At 43.6% G+C, this 22,244-nt stretch overlaps 1 protein-coding gene across 11 annotated transcripts in view; it reads right to left on the bottom strand.

The window, feature by feature from the left end:
- pard3ab (par-3 family cell polarity regulator alpha, b) overlaps positions 1 to 22,244 on the bottom strand; it is a 243,006-nt gene that overhangs the window by 114,653 nt on the left and 106,109 nt on the right. For all 11 annotated transcript variants that reach the window (XM_023424526.2, XM_087178806.1, XM_087178812.1 and 8 more), the window contains exons 6-11: positions 14,037 to 14,128; positions 11,844 to 11,927; positions 9,197 to 9,322; positions 6,409 to 6,824; positions 3,394 to 3,533; positions 2,696 to 2,824 (exon numbers count right to left, since the gene is read on the bottom strand). In XM_023424526.2, coding sequence (XP_023280294.1) covers positions 2,696 to 2,824; positions 3,394 to 3,533; positions 6,409 to 6,824; positions 9,197 to 9,322; positions 11,844 to 11,927; positions 14,037 to 14,128 — 987 coding nt within the window. The remainder of the gene's footprint in view (positions 1 to 2,695; positions 2,825 to 3,393; positions 3,534 to 6,408; positions 6,825 to 9,196; positions 9,323 to 11,843; positions 11,928 to 14,036; positions 14,129 to 22,244) is intronic.

The raw sequence follows: 22,244 nt of genomic DNA, 5'->3' as shown, positions 1-22,244 counted from the left end.
GTGGGGGTGGGGGGGAGAATCAAAAGTAATCAAGTAAAAACATGTATTGACAGGAACAGTGAAAAATCTGAGCACAGAAGATACTGGTGTGGGTTGAACTTATGGATAAATGGAAGCAGCGTGATGAATAAACAGACATGCAGGACATGGAAATGATCAATCTCAGCAGACAGATGGACGGGTATTGCTGTGTAGTGTGCACTCGGACTTTAAATATAACTTGTGGGTCAGAAAAAACATTCTCATCTGAAAGGACGAAATGTCACAATCTTCGAAGGTGTGGGGCAGTCAGTCACAGTGATCCAGGTGAGCTCACGGCGGTGAGCTTTATGAAGGGCGAGCTGTGCTTAGTGGATGGGTTTTGCAAAAAGAATTTGCACAGTCCGATCTGTGCAACATTCACTGATAAATAAACTGCACGCCGAATGTCTTTCCAGCTCCTATTCAACCTGATTCTATTTGGTAAGCACTGAACTTTCAACACCTGCCCTAAGTTTTGCATCTCAGGCTATATTCAGTCTGCTAAGATCAGGGTTGGAAATAATGCTACTGAAATAAGTTTTGCATTTGTGTTGGGAGAGTAAAGCTTTAAATGAATCTAAGCTTAGAATCTGCACTGTTTTGTCCTTTACTGCCTCACTCCAGCCCCCTCTCTTTGTGTATGAATTACATCTATATACAAGTTAACTGCAACGGCAAATGAATTCTGTGGGAAACGTAATCACTGGATGGATTATGGCAACAGTAATTTAATGTGCATACATGTGCATTAATGTGCAGTGCATTAACAATAGCACATTAGCATAACAATAACAATTTACACTGCAGTTCTGAGTCTTTTGTTAGACTGCTCTATTATCATGTTATTTCTTAGACTGATGGGCGATAAAATATGTCCAACTTAGCTAAAAGATCGTAAACATAAAGTATGTGGAACCTGTAGAAATAACCCAACAGCTGCTGACTTTATTTGTTCATTAGACTGCATTAGGTTTAATATTTAAAGCACAGTAACTGCCAGTTTTGATTTATTCTTATGTGCCATTTCCCCTTGCAGTTCTGTTTTGTTTCAGCTCAATTTAATCGAGTAGTTTGTGTTTTTACTGATATATGATGTGTGCTAACTGACATGCTCTTTAGCCTGTTCCTCTCTCTCTCTCTGAAGCCCCAGCTTAGCCTCGCTCACAACTTCACATTAAAGACTGAAGCTGCTCATTCTGTGCAGTGGAGCTCATCTCCCTCGAGTCCCATCGCAGCCCTTTTCTCACATCACCCGCTCCACCCTCTGCAGCTGATAACCACACATCAAATGAACCCCACCATCATCTAACTACCAAACTACGCAGAGTCAGCTGGACTCAGAGCAGCGCTCTAATCTAAAGATGAGTATCGACCAGTGTGGCACTTCCTCTCATCCAACTTCACCCGTGGCGACAGGCAGCCAATAGCCTCGTCTGCATACCCTCGCTGTGATAATTGTCACCAATCAGCCATTTGATTGACACCGCTTGCCAGTGAATGTCTGCTTGTGCCTCTAATGGCCCCGGTGGCTGCAGAGGGTGCTGGGAGAAACCATTTTTATGACAACGGAGGGGGGAAGGGATTTAAGGCTGTTTGGCGCTATAACTCACGTTAGTACTCGATAAAGTGTGTGTTAAAGCCAGCGAGTGGAGCTGGAGAGATAGCAGAGAATCATTGACCGTCACCGTGGAGTAAACACTAGTGTGATTTGAAGCTCGCCAACAGCTTCCACTGTTCCATTGAAGAAAAAAAAAAGGAAAAAAAAGCACTTAAGCCTCAACATTCTGTTGCCTTGTTTTCATTTCAGCCATTATGAGTTCACCTCTTAATAAAACAACTCTGAGGTAGCTGGAGTATAACATCTGGCATCATGTTAAAACACGACCTTGAGGAAAGCAAACTGTTGTAACGAACGCACCAACTAAATTAGCACCGGTTTGCATGAATCATTTAAGTTACAAGCTGTGAGTGGCATCTTCCCACACTGAGTGACAGCAGCGGCATCCAAAAACAGCACAAAAAGATTTGTGTGTCTGTTTCCACAGAGTCATATGTAAGGATGCTGCCTGATTGATATTCAAGGCGAGTGTGTTTTTCACTCCCCGCCTACTACCTGCCCTGCGTCTTTTCTGTTCATCCCCACAACCATCAATCGGGCAAGTCAGGCTAGGAGGCAGAAACACACAGCGAGAGGGAGGTGGAAGTACGGAGACAGAGGAGGTTACCTAACAAAGCTAGAGGAAGTGAGGGAGCTGGTGAATGAGGACGAAAGGGTGACAGATAAAGAGCAAAAGAGACGGAGTCCAAATGAGAGGGTAAAGGAGATAAAGAGGCGAGATGGAGCTCTACAGGTTTCCTCTGACGCTAGCCACAGCTTGATGACAGAGAAGAGTGCAGCTACGGCGCGGGACAATCAGTCTGCATGCTCGGCTAGCGTGTTGTGTTAGCAGGGAAATGAGAAGACAACACAGCAACTCACTGTGGCGGATTAACGGCACTCATGACAGCAAGCACAGACACACTCTCGCACGTATGCGTGAGCACACACCTGTAATCTATTCTCATCCATGCACAGGGGGGAGGGGGGGTGCTGTATGTATGTCATGATGTGAAACGTCTCATGCTGACAGAGATGGAGAGTTGAAGGGATGTTCTGTGGGAGTGAAGAACGTACCACTTCTCGAGGGAGGAAAGTGTCTTCCTGGCGTAGGACCAGCAGCCCTACAGCCCCGCCCATGGGTGTGGCCCTGAGCAGAGACACCACCTCCTCCTGGGTCCGCCCATTCAGGTCCACTCCATTCACCTGTACAGGACACAAAGGTAAAAAGAATCTGATTTCTTTTTCCTGCTTATTGCAAAGTAGCAAACATTGACGTTTCTGTCACTTGCTAAATACAGGGATCAAATAAACATGTGGATCGAAGGATTCAAAGTTTTGTGGAATAACACTGTATATTCAGTGTTGCACGGAATAATCCTTTATGCAAATTGTTTGAAATGTAGGATGACGCAACTTCAAAAGCCTGTTCTGTTCTTGGAGCAGAAGATAAAGTATGAAAACATGTTCTTTGATTTCCTTCCAGGACGCTGAATCTCCATCTAAAACAGTCACCTGAAATTAATTAGTTCCACTTTAAATTCAACAGACGCAGGTATTTTCAAATGGATTAAGTGTCTCTGGGATCTTAATTATGCAAGACATGCTTCCGCTAATCTTGAGATAGAACTGCTACTACTACCTAGAGGTCTATAGTCTAGAAAACACAATGCAACAACCGTAACAACACTAGATTATTACATTTATTACCATACCAACCATACCAACAGAAGCTGCTGTGTGTAAGTATTACATCACTTTCACATTTTTCTCACCTCCAGCAACCTGTCTCCTGCCTTCAGGCGGCCATCTTGGATGGCAGCTCCCCTTGGCAGTATGTTCTTTACGTAGATGGGTGCCGAGCCCCCGATGGGAACGTCCCGTGATGTAATACTGAAGCCGAGTCCCTCGGGACCTTTGGGGCGAGGAGAGAGGAGAGGGAGAGAACGTTCTTATGATGAAATCTGGTTTCATCTTGAGGCAAAAGCATAAGCTCCTCTATTCCCTCTACAACACTGTAGCTCAAGCTACTGCAAATAAGTTCATATTCAGCTGGCATGTCTCAAGGCTTGATGTAAGTGTATGCAATCACAGAGGTAAGAGAGACATTTTGATCAGGACTGAAGAGTTGACAAACAGCCTCAGGAAAATAAATAAATGTGCAAAGCCCCAGGGGAAATGTAAGTTGATTTCCTAATCAACACCTCACTGTCGTTCCAGCATTGAAAACAATGACATTTTGGACCAAAAGCATTTCAATTAAATGGAATCAGCTCAGTGCATCAGTGGATTCCTTCGTGAAGGTGGAATACATTTGTGCAGTCCCTTGCGCTTTCAGTTCACCAAGGTTGAACTGGTGCAAACTGACCGAGTGCAAACTGTTTTGACAGTAGGGATCATCAATGACATACAACCTGCTGATGATTCTCTCTCTACTTTCTACTGCGACCCGGCAGTTACATCATACGTATCTTTGGATGTTGCTGTTCTGTCTGTGCTTACTAACCATCTATGTTTACGTAATTCAGTTTGCAACCTTTTCCTGCAGCCTCTTGAGACTGTATTATCATGAACTCTTTGGAAAACTGTTTCTCAACAGTCATCAACAACCGGGACAGACAAACAAACAAGTTTCTATTCGTCCACAAACATACAGGACATGAAGAGAAATTGTGCATCCTGTCAGCGGAGAGCTCAAGTGGGTTTATAGTGAATAATTAAAGTAAGATATATTGTAAGGCAAGGCAGCTTAATGCTTTCAAAGTAAGATGTTGGACTGTGTAATGAGTACATGCAATTACATGCTGCCAGGAAGGAGCTTCAGACTTTTAATATTTTCGCCTGATATTTAATTGAAGCCAGAATCTGAAAAACAACCTGCACTCTCTCGGGTTACGCAGGGGTTTTTTCTTCCAGCATGTCCATCTCTGTCAGCATGCAAATGATCAACACACTTAAGCCCCCACCGCCCTCCCTCCCTCCATCCCTCCTCCTCCACAAGCATTACATCTGGTCAATCCTGCAGCTTTGATCAAGTCACCACAAGTATATTGTTCAGAGGAGCTCTTTAAAGAGACCGTTCCAGATGACACTGCGCGTAAGGCTGTAAAACAAAGTCAAAATAAGAACAATAATGAGCATCTGTGCTGCATCAGAGTACTGGGGCCTAATCCTGAAGCCTGTCTGACTGAGCTGATGCAAAGAAAAAGCAGAACACTTAGCTATTCTGTTTCACATCCTCTACCCTAATCCCCTACATTGATGAGCCAATCAACTTCCCACAGGCAGACGAGGTGCGGTATTATACTCACCGGTAAATGCCTGTGGTGTTCCTGGCTTTAAACAGGGAGGAGGATCTTTAAAACTCCCATTAGCTTGATTAAGACATACCTAAGCAATTTCCTGTGCAGAATGGGATTCTTTGATTGATTTTGATACTCCGCGGGATTTGCGAGCAGACCGGTGTCTGATTCAAGCACATAAACAATGCGGGAGTTTAATCTGCGCTCAAAGCTGTGGGCTTAAGTCGGTACTCAAAACAAAACAGATGAGCCAAATGGCCTCTCGGGAATCGCTGTTAATCCCCGCAAGTGTCTGCTCCGACAACAGCAAACAAAAAGGTGGAATGAGGAAAAGATAACATCTTTGAGTGAGAACATAACAGATCCTCCTGGCAAGTCATGCACAGAACACTGTGTTTTTCGAGGTATTATGACAAGGCAGGGAGGCGAGAGTGAGAGGAGGAGGACTATGGTCGAGGAACAAGTGGAAATAGCGACCAGCCAGGGCGGAATATGCAACAAGCAGCTGGGAGTTCTTATGTTTTATGTTCTGGCTCGATTCCAGCCCAGAGAGGGAGCAGATTCTGGGTGAAAACTTCAACGGGCATATGGTGCAGCCCTGTCAGACTCTTTGCTGTGGCATTTGACAGCACACAGGGACCAGCGGCTGCTTAGCAACAAGCTCCCTGGCCCTGAGACCTGGCACCGACACCTGGTATCCTGTTGGCATAGGTTTGCACCACCTGTGCCAGCTGTCAGTCAAAGACTATGCCGAGGAGATCTCCCCCAAACTTTTATTCCCATAGTCGCCTTTCATTCTGTGCTTCCACCTCCCACATTCTGTACAGTCCACTGTCGGCTGCTCACATCAATACAGTAAACTCTGGAGGTTTTTAAGCTTATTACATCATCTTTCAGATTTTGCATTCCTCTGTGTTTGCACCATTTCTCAGCGAACTGTTCCTACACTTTGTTTTTTGATGTGCCACGAATGGGGAAATTGCTTGTTTATTCGGTTAGAATACAAAGTCGAGGGAAAACACAAAGATTCCCTCTTATTTTTGAAAGCCAGAGGAATTCAAAGCACGATGTGAGACATTCACAGACCCTCTGGAAAAAATCAGCACCATGCTTCAAAAACAAAATGATGTAATACATCAAGAAAGGGACTGATATGGCTGTTTTTATTCCCCAAAATAACAACACAGTCAGAAGACTGTGGGAAAAGTTCTGTTATGGCTCCAATCAGACAGAGAAAGGCTGACAGGCAAGTGCATCGCAAGCAGCGGGATCTCCCCAGCCTTCTACATAAAGAGTGGTGTCTTAACATCACTATGTTTCCCAAATTCCTCGTCGGAATAGCTCAGGTGATCCACACTGCATCATGCACTCCATTACAAAAAATCTGTGACTGTGTTACAGTGGCATGAACTCTTGCATCTGCATCTTTTAAGTGAGACACACAAAGTTTACATGATCTCCACTTCTGTGCATTTTCCTGCACTTCACCTTTCTTTAGCTGGATGTTGAGCCTCCTCCCGACTTTTTTGGTATATCCTCCCGTTGGGGTGGAGTTCAGCCCCCTCTGAGGTGAGTGCGTGTGCCCCGTCGGAGGCTTGGCCGCAGAGACTGCCGGGTGAGTCAGAGGAGGGTAGCCTTCTGTCGGGTCTGGGTGAGCGTGGGAGTGAGGGTGCGGATGGGAGTGTGGGTGCGACTGGGAGCCGTGTCGGGACATCCTCTGCGGGGTGTGGTCCATGCCGGAGACGGTGCTGCCGGTCAGGGAGTCGGGGCTGAAACGACCCGAGGCGTACGCCGGGTTCCTCTCGGCGTGGGACAGCTGCTCGTAGTGGGCCTTCATGGACGACGGCACCACGTGAAACATGATGACCGGAGAGCGCATGGCCTGACGGAACATGTTCTGGGCTCTGGGGAAGGAAGTGGCAGGACAGAGAGATCAGGAAAGGCGTGAGGATAGAAAGAGAGAGAGAGTCAAATAAGTGACTGATTACAGCCCTAAATATCTTCCTGAGCCATTGTTAACAATTATATGCATTCATACTTGTCTAGTGAAGCACTCCACCCCCTTCATCCTATATTTATATATATATATATAAAATCCATCTTCGCCCACCTGAACATTCTGACATGTTAATTAATACTTATTGCCAGCGTGAGCGGCTCTAAAAAGACTGAACCCTCCCCGACAGCTCCATCACATAATCCCCTCGTTTGATGAAGGAGACCTCTATCCCATGGATATTTTGCAGAAAATCCTCTTTTAACCCCCCCCCCGCGGTGCGGGCTCATGTACAGTAAGTGTGAATGGAAACTTATGTTGGCTGTCAGCACCCTGTAACAGCGGAGCCTTGTTAGCACCACCTGTTTCAATAAAGCAGACGGTGGTATGGCTCTTCCCTCGCCGCCCCCCGCCCCCCGACAGCTGAACGGACACTGGCGGGGGGGGGGGGGGGGGGGGGGGGGAATACCAGACCCCAGAATTTCTTTTTGCTTGTCGCACACCCCGAATGACAACTAAAAACTTACCCCCCACCCCCACTAGAGAATTTCGTAGTGAAATTCCAAGCCCACTTTTTTCCCAGCCACTAATAACCTTCCCCTGGGAGAGGACGGTCTTGTCTCGCCATCTTTTACGATTTGAGGCCGGGTCGAGTAGCAGACGAGATGTAATCTGTTCCCTTATAAAAATACCGTTAAATAGCCAGAGCAACTGTTGGTGCACTTGTAACAACACGAAGTGTGGAAGCCTTATTCCCATCCATTACTTGACTAATGGCTCTCATGGCGTGGCTGGCAGGGACACTGTAATGTGCCTGGGATTACAGGCCAAACTATATACAGTCATTTCTCATGTATCCCTTGTACCATCTTTGGTTTAATTCCCTGTTGTGTACCTTGATTTCTGCCTCCACCCCAGAACAATGGATCATTACGACTATTTCAATCAAAAGAGAAAGTCTCTTTGAAAACTGTTGACAGCTTGTTCTTTGTACTGTGCAGAGCATTGGGACGAGAGTGATATTCCAACCGAACCAAAACTCCATTAACCTCCATTGTATTGGGGTGGCAGCATAAGCTTCAACAAAATAAAACAACAAAAAACAATTATCTACCAATACGACAAGAGGTAAATGATGTCATGATGTTGAAACTTGGGGTGTCGCTGAGTTTCCGTTTTACAGAGTCAGCAGTACATCTTTTCTGGTGCTGTCATGTCAATGAAGCTGTATTCGGTGACGTCACAAAAAAAAAAAAGTTATTAATATGATTATTTTGTTTGGGGAGAGGATTTATTTTCAAAGCTGCTTATGTGGATTCCTTAGATATCAATCAATTCAGAATGTTTTTGAACGTCACACTATTCTGAAAGGATATATTACAAAATAAAAAAAAAAAAATCATTTAGAAAAATGGGAAAGGTTTATCGAAGTAGAAGCCTGGTAAAAAGATTTTTCCTTTTTAGGGCCTGAGCACCGACTGGTGAAACTGAATGATTTATTATTTTGTTTTGGTTTCTTATTTATTTATTCTCTATTTGTTCCATTGAAAAGAATAATGTCATGATTGCTTATTTGTTTTGTAATTTGTGTGAACTGACCCCTTTAATATTTCTGAGGAAGTACTTTGCATGATAGTTATCTTACATACCGCATATGACCCATGAATTGCACCTCTGCAGGTGAAAACATACAAAACATATTTGATAAACATTTATGCAGGTAGAAGAAAACAGATCAAACACATGTATGCATCACTGCACAGTCACATTATAGGTACAGCACCAAGGCACGCATGCATCACACAGGAGCTAGAAAAGAGGGAGGGGAGTTAGCGGGCGCGTTCGGTTAGGCAGGGGAATGAAAGCATGAGACATGAACAGCGCTGAAAAGCAGAGGCTGTGAATGTCGGGGAGCCGTATTCCCATTCCTCACAGCGGAGGGACAGAGAAAGGTGTTACAACGGTAGTCCAGTGGAGCCGTTACTGAAACACAGAGGAATACAGCAGAGGCTGCCTCAGCGATGAAGGGTACAACCTACAGGAGTTAAAGAGGGAGGTTAGCTCAGCACAGTGACAGGCATCAGAGGAGCCTGTGCACTGGCAGGAGTGCAGAGAGGAGGCACGGAGGGAGAGAGAGAGAGGATAACAGCAAAGGGGGAAGGGTTTAAAACTGTAGGTATAAGGATAGGGAGGAAGCAAGGGTCCCAATCAAAGCCAATCACACAGGAAGTCCGGGGACCGCCGGGGGAGCTCAGCAGTGGCTCAGAGCCGCTGTCTTACTGTTCAAAGCGGATGTTTCGCAGGTCTCCGTTATTGATACGGACGATACAGTCGTTCTCCTGGAAGAGGCCTTGCTGCTCGGCCTTCCCGCCCCTCTCCAGACGCTTGACCAACAAGCCAAGAGTCCTGAAAGTGTTCAAAGGTTCGTGTCAACATGATGCAAGGTGACGTCCATGGCTTCAATATGTCTGCTTTTCTGTGGAGAATACACTTTATTATCACTGTGACTTTCTTTGAACACACTTACACTCAGAGTATCTCTGCCATAAAGACTTTGTGTACTGTGTAAAGAGAATAATCTTCTTATATACCTGCCTGTGCCTAGTGATTCACCTGTCGAATACCTGAGGGATTGTAGAATTCACCTGAAGTGTCTTTGTCATCTCAAGGGGCTGTTAAATATTTCTATTTGCCGCTAATGCCCTGAGGTTCTCTGGGTTTTGACGCATTTTCAGTCTAGGCCTAATTGCTGCCTCTGTGGCATCACATGGTGCTTGAAGAGAGTGTACAGTGTGGTCCTGTCATTTGCATCATCAATGTACCAGAGCACGGCTTATGAGAGAAAGCAGTCACATCACATCAGGGTGCTTAAGGGGCTGTGTGGGGGTGGCATCTATTCAAAGGCAATCAACACATTCAAAAACTCCACTGTAGTTCTGCCAGGGTTGGAGCTTTACAGGTGTTAATTTTCTAACCTCTAGGTCTTCTCATTCTTTTCTAAGCAAAGAATAAACAAAGTGCTTTCAGCGAGCGACAGGGGGGGAAAAAAAAGAAGCACCATTTAATATTTATAGCAGGTGGGTTGGAGAGAGGCTGGTCTATCGCACTGTAGCTCTTCAACTGTGTTGAGCTGCGACGGTTGTCGGCCTGTAATCCGGCGTGGCAAACCGGCTTATGCCTCCCCGCACAGCCGCGGCAAGAGGCTAACTTCACCTGAAAGGGCGCTTTGCGGATTATGGACCCCAAGTCTGAGGAAGAAAATCGACCGCAGGTAGGAAAAGCGACATAAACCTAATCGAGTCTTCTTCGACACACAGTCTGTGTCTGTTGTGGATCGAGGTAGCGCGAGCGAGCGTCGCCTAGGTAAATTGGCTTGATTTTAGGGTTTAGTACTCTACCCTAGCCTGCGGGTTATAATGCAGTATGAATGGGAATGTGATTACAGAGAGGGCAGAAAAGTTCAGGAGTTGAGAAAGTTCAGACAATTCCACTGATTGAATTTGAGTGAGAACACAATGCGATTTGCTGCGGAGGGGCTATTTCTCTGATGAAAGCCGGGCATCTTAATCTTGGGATAACGCCCACCCTGACATTTCCCCAATAAAAGAAAAGTGCATTATAAATGTGCTTTTAGGTTGATTAAGTCTGGCAGTGAGAACAGCAATATGATCTCGATTTTCAATAAAGCGCGACAGTCAGTTTTGTAGTCGCTGATCATATTTGTGAGTCCCGGGGCAGAGTCGTACATAAAGAAAGTTTGGACGTTTGTGGGGCTGCAGTCGGCTCTGCGCCTAGACCTAAGATCTAAAGCTGCTCTATACTGCTTAAAACAAGAAAATGAGCGTTGCACATTCAACTATACTGAACTTCACAACTTCCAAAAACTGCCTCTCTGGGTGTATTTGAACCAGATGTGAAATTCTTCTAATTCCTTCACAGCTTTGTTCCAGCTGCGTATGTGTGCTTCTGAATTGGGTTGTTGTAGGTATGTGTGTGTGTGTGTGTGTGTGTGTTGTGTGCCCTGCTCTGTGTTTCAATTGAATCACGTAAAGCTGATGTGACAGCAGCCACAGAGAATTATGACGGTCGCCTGCAAACCCTAAACAAGCGTGATTGATCACTGTAAACTGGCAAATGGCTTCATGATGATATGCAAACCTGTGTGTGTCTGACTGTTTGTGTGTGTGTGATGAAGTGATTACACATGGGCACCACCAAGGCGGAATGTCCGCTATGCATTTGTGTGTGTGTGTGTGTGTGTGTGTGTGTGTGTGTGTGTGTGTCATGTGATGCAGCACACTTCTCTCTGGGGTTTTTTCAGATCTCAAAAAGCCCAAATTACCATATTTAAGGACATTTCAGCAACCGAATTAACAACAAAAGTGAATTTATTTTTACGAGTCTACAATAAGGCTGACAGGTCATCAACTAAATGGCGTAAGTAGCCAATTTTCTTCATTTTAAAAGTCTAAAAGCTGTAAGGTGTGTAGTACTTTTGCGCTCCAGTGAACAAAACCAACTAAATCTAAAGGTGAAAAAGAAAAAAAAAACAAAAAGTCATGACTATATTGGCAAAACTGCTCTCTCTCCAATTAAACACAGTTAGCTTAAGTGCAGAACTGTACATGGACTAAGTAGGGAAAATGATAACAGGGATTGTTAACAATAAATTGCATGTAGTTAAAACAAAACCTTTATTTCTATAATGATCTTTTCCATTTTGTGCTACTAACCCTGGTCTATGCAAATCTAAGCACAAAAAGTATCTAATTTTAATCGGAACAGTGTTTCAGCTCTTTTTTAAAACCCTTCATGTCCTTTTGTTGATGTATTAAATCCCTGTGGACACTGTGTCTGCCTGTTCCTCTCCTTCACTCTCTTCCAGCCTGCCTGAGCAGCACCGTGGCTCTGCTCCGGATATTTTTACCTGCGGTCCCTGCCACTGAAAGGCACCACGTGGATTCCCAGGGGCCCGCCATCGTTTGACACCTCCACCAGTTTGACTATGTCTCTGGGAGACGGTGATGGATGGTAGACAGGAGAGAGAGAGAGGTGGGTGGGTAGGTGGGTGGGTGAGGGGAACGGGAGTGGAGAGGAGAGGGGTGACACCATGTGGGCAAAAACAAAAACAGGAAGTAAGATGATGATGAAAGGAAAAAAGGATGATGACAACAACAACAAAAACAACAGCAACAACAGTGGTGTAAATAAATAAATAAAAATAGAAAGCAAGGAGGTTCTGGAGGAGACATTCAACAAGGACGATAAAAATAGAGCAATCCAAATAAATCAAACACACGTAAGGGATAACAAGGAAGACTGAAGGTTTTAAAAAGTCTTCACACACACAATTCAGACGTAAGACTATCTATAAAAGGAGGTGACGAGAGAGCAGCCTGTCAAAACGTTACATATCTTTTTTCTTTTCTTTTGGGGGGGGGGGTAAAACCTCCCAGAAGCTAACTCATAAATATTAAAATGAAACCTCCAATCCTCAAGTGTTCAAGACACTTAATCATACATTTGAAACGTAATTTTGTCTTTTTTAAGTGTCACATTTTCGGAGGATCTTTGGTGTATTTTCACAGTACGACATTTGCAGCTGAAACAATCCGTGAGTCAAAACATCAAACACCACTGACTCACGTCTGGGGAATAAAATGCAAAGCCTGCACCTTCGCCTTGTTAAACTCAGCTGCCACAGTGCTGCTTTTATGTGGAAAACCTTGCACTAGATTCTTTTTCTGTGTTGTGTTGCAACAATGTGTGGCTAACTGGCTAACCACTGCCCACGATGAGAAATTAGCTGAAAGTCACTCGCGGCGCGCTGTGTGTTTTAGCTGCAAATGTCAACAAGTAGAGAGGATGCTTCATTTTATTATCTGGAAACAGATTAAGGCTGTTGACGTGCAAACTGCTCCGCACAGCTGAAAAACAGCACAGGCTTAATGAAAGTGGGAAAAGAAAAATCCAAACTTCATCTTCCACACAGACAGATGTATTTCCCATGAAGCCCTGGGCTGTAAACCCTTTTATTGCTTTTATATAGGGATGAATATTCTGGATGTGATCCTTTGACCCTTTAAAAGCACAAAACGCAGTTACAGCTATTTGTGTTCTTCACTTGTCAGCCTGTTTGGCTGTTAAACATCTGTACACAGGCACATTTTTACAAGACGCCAAATCTAATCACTTCACAGCTTTGATACAATGACTATGATTAGCTCGGGGAAAATGGGCCCCTTGTTGACAACTAAGAGGCGGGACACGCCGGATTCTCTGGGAAATCACAGGAATAATAACAATACCATACCTGCATATTAAACTGGAAGCATGCAACAGAGCAAAAAAACAAAAAAAGAAAAAAACAAAACAAAACACAGTTGTTAATAAAAGGAGCTGAATGGGTTAGTGTGTGGGAGAAGCTCTGATGGCGAGACCAGGATCATTTTTGCTCGCACAAAAGAGAATTATGCAAATGAGGCTGCACCATTGAAATGAGATTTTCTACAAACAAACCTGGGTTTGCAACTTTAAAAACAAACTCTAGTTTCATACAACTTCAATGTTATTCTTTATAGTTTCGGCCGTGATTGCTGTCGGTAATAATCAAGCTTATTAAGTTAATTGCTGAGATATTTGAACAAGGCAACATCACTATTGGAGGATGAGCATTTTGTTGAGTGCAGTGTCATCATTCCTGACATAATTCCTGACAGAAATGATGGACAAAAATACAAAAAGCACCTGAGTTTTAACCCAGAATTATTTATTTTTTTTAGGGTTATGTACGTGAGGCGACAACAAAAAAACATTTTTAAAAAAAGCGTTTCATTTTCATGTCTCTCTCCATTTGCAAAAAGCTGTCAAATTTAGATTTTTAGCACATTATGTCCAAAAACACAGATAGTTCATGTTCAATAGTGCAACTATTTGATAATCAAAAGCCCTGAAGCTGAATGATCCTCAGGTGAGTGTCATTGTGAGAGAAGAGGTGTCACTTTTCCCCAAATGGTGAATATCAGCAGTGTGATCAACACTCACTCCCAGTGTTAGTAGCTTATCAAGTCTTGGCCTCTTTTTTTATTTTTTTATTAAGCAATGATAGTGACCAACTTACTCTAGTGACCTCACAGGGGCGTGGTCCATGCAGGAGTCGGCTCGTCCAACCGGCTCGATCCGACCGTTTTCTTCCTCTCTGGCCTCTTCCTCCTGGAGCAGAACACACACACACACACACACACACAGAAGTGGAATAAGATTGTCATCTGCGATCAGTATTCCTGTTCATGATCAGGATGAAGTGCATGAGGAGTTCATATGAAGGGGAATCGTGACCTCTGCTACCATCATCTCTTTCACATTAGAGGAGATTACACCACAGTGAAAAAACACAATTAATCCCTGGTACAAAAGGTGACCAAGTAAACTTCGCCGTGCTGCCGCCAGGTGACAAATTCAACAAGATTCAACAAAAACACACTTCACACAGGATAATGTGACCAGCTGTTGTTCCCTGAACTCATTTTTGCTGCTGACACCTCAGAGTCTGCAGCATTAAGCCATTTCCATGTAGTAGTGTAGTCTGATCCTGGTCTTCCAGGTTCTTTCTTGACTTCCTGTTCAGTGTCGACGCAGTTAAAGAGCAAAAAAGCTTTAAACACAAAGTACTGTTCACCAGCTGAGAAGCATAGGCTGAGCTGCTGACCTGCTGAAGCCAGGAGGAACAGACTGGAGGAGGTTTTCCACAGGTATAAAAATACATGCCCTTTAAAAATTCTGATGTCTTCCAAATTACACAGCCTTTGTTCTCCTCTTGTATTAACTCTAGATACTTGCTGCATGTCTGTTTGGATACTGAAGCTGGGACTCACAACATATACACACACTCACACTCTCTCTCTCACACACACACACACACACACACACACACAGATAGAGAACAAAGAGCAAAGAGGAGAAAAACGAGAAGCAGAGAAAGAAGGTCATTAAAATTTCAGGGCGACATCGGAGAGGAGAGACGAGCGAGGAGCAGCAGCGCAGGGGGCTCCCCGGCAACCGGCCACCTCATCAGTATGAAAATGAGCCTGCCGTTACCGTAGCTGCCATGTGGTTGCCATGACACTTTGGGTGCCTGGAGGACGTACAGCTACAAGGGCAGTGTGTGAGTGTGTGCATGTGCGTGAAAGGACTTGTGACTGCCGTCTTTTAATTTAGCAGTCGTCTCCTGAAAAGTAGCTGAAAAGTGCAGACTGTGACAGCGAGAACAGCTTTTCCTGACAGACACGTGAGGCAGAGTGTGAGACAGGTAGATGTGTGTGTGTGTGTGTGTGTGTGTGTGTGTGTGTGTGTGTGTGTGTGTGAGTGTGTAAACCATAACAACTTGAACAACTGTCAGCAATGTTCTCAAGGTGGCAAAAAACAGGGACTTTGGTTCTATGGTTGAAGGTAAGAAACTTTATGCAAGTGATCAATAACATTTTGGTCACTGTGGTATTATAGCATATGGAGACGGATATTTACTGGGCAGTCTTGGTTTGGGAAATGTTGGAAACAGATATTCACATACTAACATGTTAGATTAAGAAACACTCATTTATTAAAGCTGGTCTATGCAGTAACTCTTTGACGTCAATGGGCAAAAATGACACAATTCACCTTTCAACACATTGTAATTCAAGCGGTCTGAGAGCAAACTAGACGTCTGCACCTCCTCCTGGCTCTGTTTTTAGACTAAAATCCAGCCTGTGACAGGAGACTCTGGCCAATCACAGGTCATTTCAGAGAGAGAGAGAGAGAGAGAGAGAGAGAGAGAGAGAGAGAGAGAGAGAGAGAGAGAGTTCCTATTTGCTGCTACAAACGCAGATGTGTGCGCACGTCCCTTCAGATGGACATGTGTTGATATCGCTGAAGCATTTCAGAGATGGGAAGAACTTGCTGTCCTTCTCGCAGACAGGTAACAGGCTGCTAATTTGATTTTCCTGTCATATCTTGCGTTGTAGTCATTTTGGCCCCTCCTGCTCTCACTCCACATGTCTTTATACAAAACATGGCCAAACAAGCTGAATAATATTTTGCAACTCACAGGTTTTTCAAGAGGTTATGAAGTGGATGAGACTAAAAAATGTTGGGCACTGAACTTCCTGCATCACCAAAGGAAGAATATTTAACTGTTCTGCCTCGATCTCCTGACTGAACCTAAAAGTATAAGCATGTGTGGGGGACGATAAAGAAGGCAGTATGTTTCTTAAAAGGATTTCTCGGCTCATTGGACAGCAGCACTGTGTTCAAAGACTTTTTACAGCATCATAAAGAACTTGAGCACATTTATTCACAGAACATTCCCAAAATGGGTCTTTTTACATTTCCAAGAATGTGCTGTGCTATATGGTGGAAGCCTATGATGTATTTACTAGAACTGCATAGATACTTCTCTGTTGAATGTATGGAAGATTCACACAATTCAGTCAGTAATATCGGAGCAAGATCAAGAGACTATCCAGCACACAGAGACAATATCAAGTCAGAGACTCAGAAACTCATCTAACACTTTTCAATATTCATCCGGAGATGAGAAAGGGGGGGGGGCATCAGAGAGGGCGCTATGTGAGAGGGAGCAAATGAGATCGGCATTCATCACAGAGCACACAGGCATCTCACAGACCCTTTATTTCAATATGCAACATCTCTGAAGAAGCTGCCAGCATGCTGACAATTCCATTCTAAACTCAGACATCACGCTGTGTGTGTGTGTGTGTGTGTGTGTGTGTGTGTGTGTGTGTCAACATGCAAGACAAGAGGGTAAGAATGAAAAGAGAAAGTTGAAGCAACAAGTGATGGCGATGGAAGTAAGATCAGAGAAACAAACAGGCTGAATAAAGTGCATGGTATTTTCAGCAGCTGCCACGTCTCAATATAGCCAATCGATTATTGGTAGAATATAATTCCAACAGGCCAATGAAAGATTAGCCCACATTGTTTTTTCTCAATTTCCCACACAACCTGTTGCTTCTTGTCCAAAGACAGAAACTATCTAGAGTTCTTCTCATGTAGGAGCTGTTCTGGAGCTTTCAGTCAAATTGCATGATCTTCTTCAGAAGATGGAGCTGTCTAACTGTCATGAAAGTACAAAATGAAATTGCTTTCGGATCACCTTCAGGACTGCTTATCTATGTTCGCTTCAAAAAGACAAGAAGTCCTTTAAGTATAAATAAATACAAATTGACTAAAATAGTCAAATTTTCATCACACATGACGCAGGACATGATTAAAAGCTTCACAATTACTACCAAATGGATCTTGTGGTGAGAAACTGCTGTTTCCAAGGTTGGGAATGAAGTTTGACCCTCAGCCGATGGAGGAGAGTTTTCAATCTGTGTCTCATTTTTTCCACTATCTGCTTCTAAAAGAACGACAGCCTGCTGCTGATTTGTGCTGTAAAACAACGCGTCGAGCTCACCCGAGCAGTTTGACTGACAGCTGAACCAATCAGCTTTTACTTCACCACCAAAAAAAAAAAAAAAAAAAAAAAAAATCCAGCATGAGGCACTCAGGATGGCATCGCCACACTTTCCCCGACCACACAATCCAGACGTCGCCCATTCCCGTTGCTGGGAGTGGGCCGGACAAAGCAAAGAGACAGCGAGCCGCATTAATAATTCAGCACAGAGTTGGGGGGTTAATGGCTGGCAGGCAGACGGGCGGGCAGGTATGATGATGAGCGGCCGACGTGTTTTTCAGCCGAGTCATTGTTTGTTTCCTGGATGTGGAGAAAAGGGGCAGGCGGGCAGTTTTCAGGCCCGGGGGCTCATTAAAGATTAATAGGAGAATCCATTGGGGCCTGTCCTTTCTATCTCTCAGACCAAATGAAGTGGTCTGCGCCTGGTGTGTATGTATGGGAGAGAGAGCGACTGGAGTAATGCTGCACTTTAATGAAGTGCCGCCCGCTCCCCTTTCCTGCCACTTTGACCGCGCTGTCACTGACGAACTGATGCGGATGCCTGTGTACAGACACACAGGCAGGGGAGCAGAGGAGTGAGGTTTATTTAGAGGAATTTAGAGGTTTAACTTCCTTAAGACCTTGCAAAAAAAATCTTGAGGGACAAAATTCAAACATTTTGATGCTGAAAAAATCTTAAATGAGACCGTCTGAATAAATGTTTAAAATCAGTGAAATACAGAAACAGCACAGACATCATTAAAACTTTAAAATCCATATGTGTTTAAATATGAATCTATAATGTCACACTGTGAATGGTTTTTGATCATTTTTGACAGGAAGTTATTCAAACTGATGCAGTGGTGAGAAACAGTGACTCTCCTCAAGTTAAAAAACAAACAAAAAAAAAAAAGAACAACCATCTCTCATCATGTAGAAAACACAAACAAGTCAACAACTGGTAGGTTTTTCAAGTTTAGCAAGTGTTTTTCCAAATAAACAGCAGATGGAAGTCTTAATCTTTACTGGGTTTTTCCCTAACGATGGATTTCAGCTTAAATGAGGAGGTTTTTATATCAACCCAGGTCAGCTATGTACAAGACGTTTGGTGCTACCTGCTGTGTATCAGCCCTCAGTGCTTTTTGGGTACCAACTGAAACATGTCCACATGACTGAATACAAAAAGAAGCCTTTTCTTAGTAGCCTTGGGCCAATATTCCATAATATCGAATTCAATGGGACGCCCCGGAGGCTCACCTGGTGGAGCGCGTACCGTCAAGGCTTAGCAAAAATGCCCCAAAAAAATAACAAAAAAAAAAAGAAGCACCAACAGCTGTCATAACCTTCTGGTCAGATTTATAGTCTTGTTTACAAGTTGGGGCTTCTTTAGCTAAAAATGAGTTTGTAAAAAAAATCTTTACATTCCTCAGGAGGTATTGGGCCCAAATCTCAACAATGGCCAGCCGTACGTTTGCATGCAACCCGCCAAACAACTCATTCCTTTCTCTCTGAAAAACACAGTGAAGACTAAATAACACATGTTGAACTTAAATACATGTAACACTCACACACGGACAGACTCGCTCACACAGATACACACACACACACACATCCATCATTGTTAACTGGTATCTGTGTCCTCTCCAGCAGAGCTCCATATGTTCACGACCGGATGAAACACTGAACCTGAGACTATAAATTAGCCTTAACCTCTAACCTGAAGAGCTTGACACACCATCTGGGTCTGAGAGGGAAGGAGAGAGACGGATGAAAGATGAAATTAGAGTTTAAGTTATACTCCACATCATCTTCATATGTAAATGTCCATGAGGAATCACAGCTGGCAGGTTCTCAAGATCAACACAGCTGCTCTAAGCTTCTACTCTTTTTTTAAAAATCTTTTTATTAGTTACTTCCTGGGAAAAATCCTCAGATACAGAGGATGATGGATCCAGTATAATGTAGATCATTAGAGCAGAAAAAAACTACACTAATTAGCATTAGCAACAATAGCAGTGCCAAACCATAAAATCACAACTTCAAACAGAAAGTGGGCAGCACACAGATTGTGAAAAAAAAAAAAAAAAAAAACCGTGAAAGGAGAGATATAAAAAACAACAAGCTACAAATAGCTTCTGGGTCAGTGGCTCTGTGACCCCTTTCAGGAAGAGGCAAACAAAAAAAATCTGTTCAATTTCTTTCTTTCTTTCTTTCTCTCTCTCACACACACACACACACACACACACACACACACACACACAGACACACACACACACACACACACACAGCTCCAGGTGTGCTGCTCATCTCACAGGCCCATCTTTAGATTTCCACCAAAACATCCACTGAACTGAACACAGGCACTTTCACAGGCACCATCGCGTCAGGGAATAATGATCAAACATCGCTGCTCGTGACCTTCTATGTCTTATTCACCAGGTCAGCCGCTGAGGTCAGAGACGCTGGTGTAGGATGTCAGGATGATACAGGCTGTGAAAGCTGAGCTGTTACCAAATTTCACTCATTAAACAGACTATTTTAAAAAGAAAACAAGCAAACAGTTTTTAATGAGAAGGGACTTTGTAATCTCTTTGGATCGAATAAACTCGATGCCCCTCATAACGTTGGTGATGCAATGCGCAGTGCGGTCCAATCTGTCCTGACAGCGAGATGTTTGATGGATGCTGGCGCTCGGCTCCGTGCGAGAGCACAATGCATCATTAAAAGCGAGCTTTCAATTACAGATCCCTGCACTAATTCAATTAGTCTCCTTTGAAGACACTTTGATAATAGGATCCAGACGGGTGGACGGCATCGTCAATAACTTAAGAATTCATTGAGCTGAGGGGGGAGACGTTATCAGAGTTTATATCACCCTGGCTGCTGGTGGGGCTGTTACAGATGGAGAGGAGGACGGTGAGTGTTTGTGTGTGCTTTTTTTTCAATTGTTTTGTGAAAATACTTTGTATTTTACAGTATTTTACAGTTGGAAAATGAACAATATCCTGTATTGTTGTGTTTCGGCTTGGGCCGATACTCGATACTATCGAATATCACGATATTTCCTGCCATATATTCCCACCAATATATTAAATTTCACCCAAGCCTAGTCGTGTAACTTATGGTTGACATATGTTCTATATAATCTTTGGAATGACAGAATTGTCCCTACCAATATTTGAGTGAACTCATACGCATTGTTTGGATTGAAGTCAGATAATGAAAGAGCCAGAAAACAAATATTGTCCCCCTCCTTGTTTCGGAGGAGAGGCAGGGTTGTTGTGTCCCTACCAATGTCCAGACCAAACCTCCACCCTTGCAGTATAATATAATATTGAAATGTTCCCTGTCAATTTCGTGATTCCTACAATATTACGGTCTGTAATCTACCTAGAATTTATAATGTTTGATCTATTGTGTCTCATTCAAAGTGTAATTGTTTTTGCACTGTCATCAGCTTTACGCCTTTTCTCATGTTCAGTCAAATAAAGTTTTGAGTCTGTAATCCACTGTTGCAATAACAGCGTGAACAAAATGAGACTTCCAGACACTTCCTAAATTACCACGGTGCTGCTGCAGCAATCTGCTTAATTCAACTGCAACTTTCTGTGATCCGATACCAATCAAAACGGGTGAGGTGGGCCTCACCATGGCAAAACATGCGCCGCAATTTTCTCTGAAATAGCATACGACGGCGGCCTCATCAGGAGTCTAAGCTATTTCAAAACTCACATTTTAGGAGTTGAGTGCTCCCCCCCGCCCCTCCAGAGAGCTCAGTCAGTGTCACTCGAAATGAAACTGCAGAAGGTGTGAATGACACTTGTTTTTCGACTCGTCGGGGTGTGTTTGATTCAGAGCGCTGAGCAGAGCGGGATATTTTACGCTGACTTGATTCCATTGGATATGTGCTAGAGATGTACTAATAGAGATAAACTCGGATTAGTGAGAAGTGTTTCAGAAACTATTTCTCCTGAGGGTGCAGGGGAGATGAAGTGAGTGATGGGACAGAGAAATGAAAGACTAGAGGAAAAAAAAAAGAAAAAAAAGAGGAAGGGTAAGCAGACAGAGCGACTGACTCAAAGAGAATGAGAGAGAGGCAGATAGCGAGACAGACAGAGACACGTTACACAGAGGAACAGAAAGTCATGACAAAGCTCGTTCAAAGGATGACAAACGACTCTTTGAAAACTCCCAACTCCAAAACCTGAGGGGATTCAGGGATGTTCTGACATTTTAGACTTTGCTTTTTGGTTGTCAGAGCAAAAAATGTCAGAATTTTTCCATCAGTTTCATTCACTTAAAAACTTAAAGCTTTTACTAAATATTGTATGGATTTAACCGATATAATGGGTTTTTAGACAAAATTCCAACAACAATGTTCCTAAAGAAAAAAAAATTCTATTTCAATTCTAATATACATTGAAATAATTTAATTTTATATTTTGGTGTATATTTACAATTCCAATGCAAACCCTTCTTTATGAGGGAGAACTTCACCTATAATATCCTCCTTTTATCCCACTGAGGCTCTTCCCTGGTCCTCTGAGGCTGTCTGGCATTCCTGGAGTGTGGATGGATTATTTAGACAGTAATCAGCCAGAAGTGGTCTGAATGTTGACGTAGGCCCGAGTCCAACACACACTCAGAGAATCAGCTCGACTTGTCTCTTCTCACAAATGTCAACAGGACACAGGTGGAGGGCATGAGCGAGAGGAGTAGAGTGTATGGAGAGTGATTGAGATGGAAAGAAGACGGGAGGGAAGTTTGCAAACGCGTGTGCATGTGCAAGTGTGTGTGTGCGTTTATACCATATGTAACCCATATGGGGGACGGAAGTGTGTGTCAACTGGAATCAATGTCTATTCTGACTTCCTGTCCACACCCCACATA

This window comes from Seriola lalandi, unplaced genomic scaffold (assembly GCF_002814215.2).
Source record: "Seriola lalandi dorsalis isolate HSWRI2012SDOR001 ecotype SW California unplaced genomic scaffold, Sedor1 jcf7180002054736, whole genome shotgun sequence".
NCBI classification, from domain to species: domain Eukaryota; kingdom Metazoa; phylum Chordata; class Actinopteri; order Carangiformes; family Carangidae; genus Seriola; species Seriola lalandi.
This window is presented reverse-complemented; position numbering and strand designations above follow the sequence as displayed.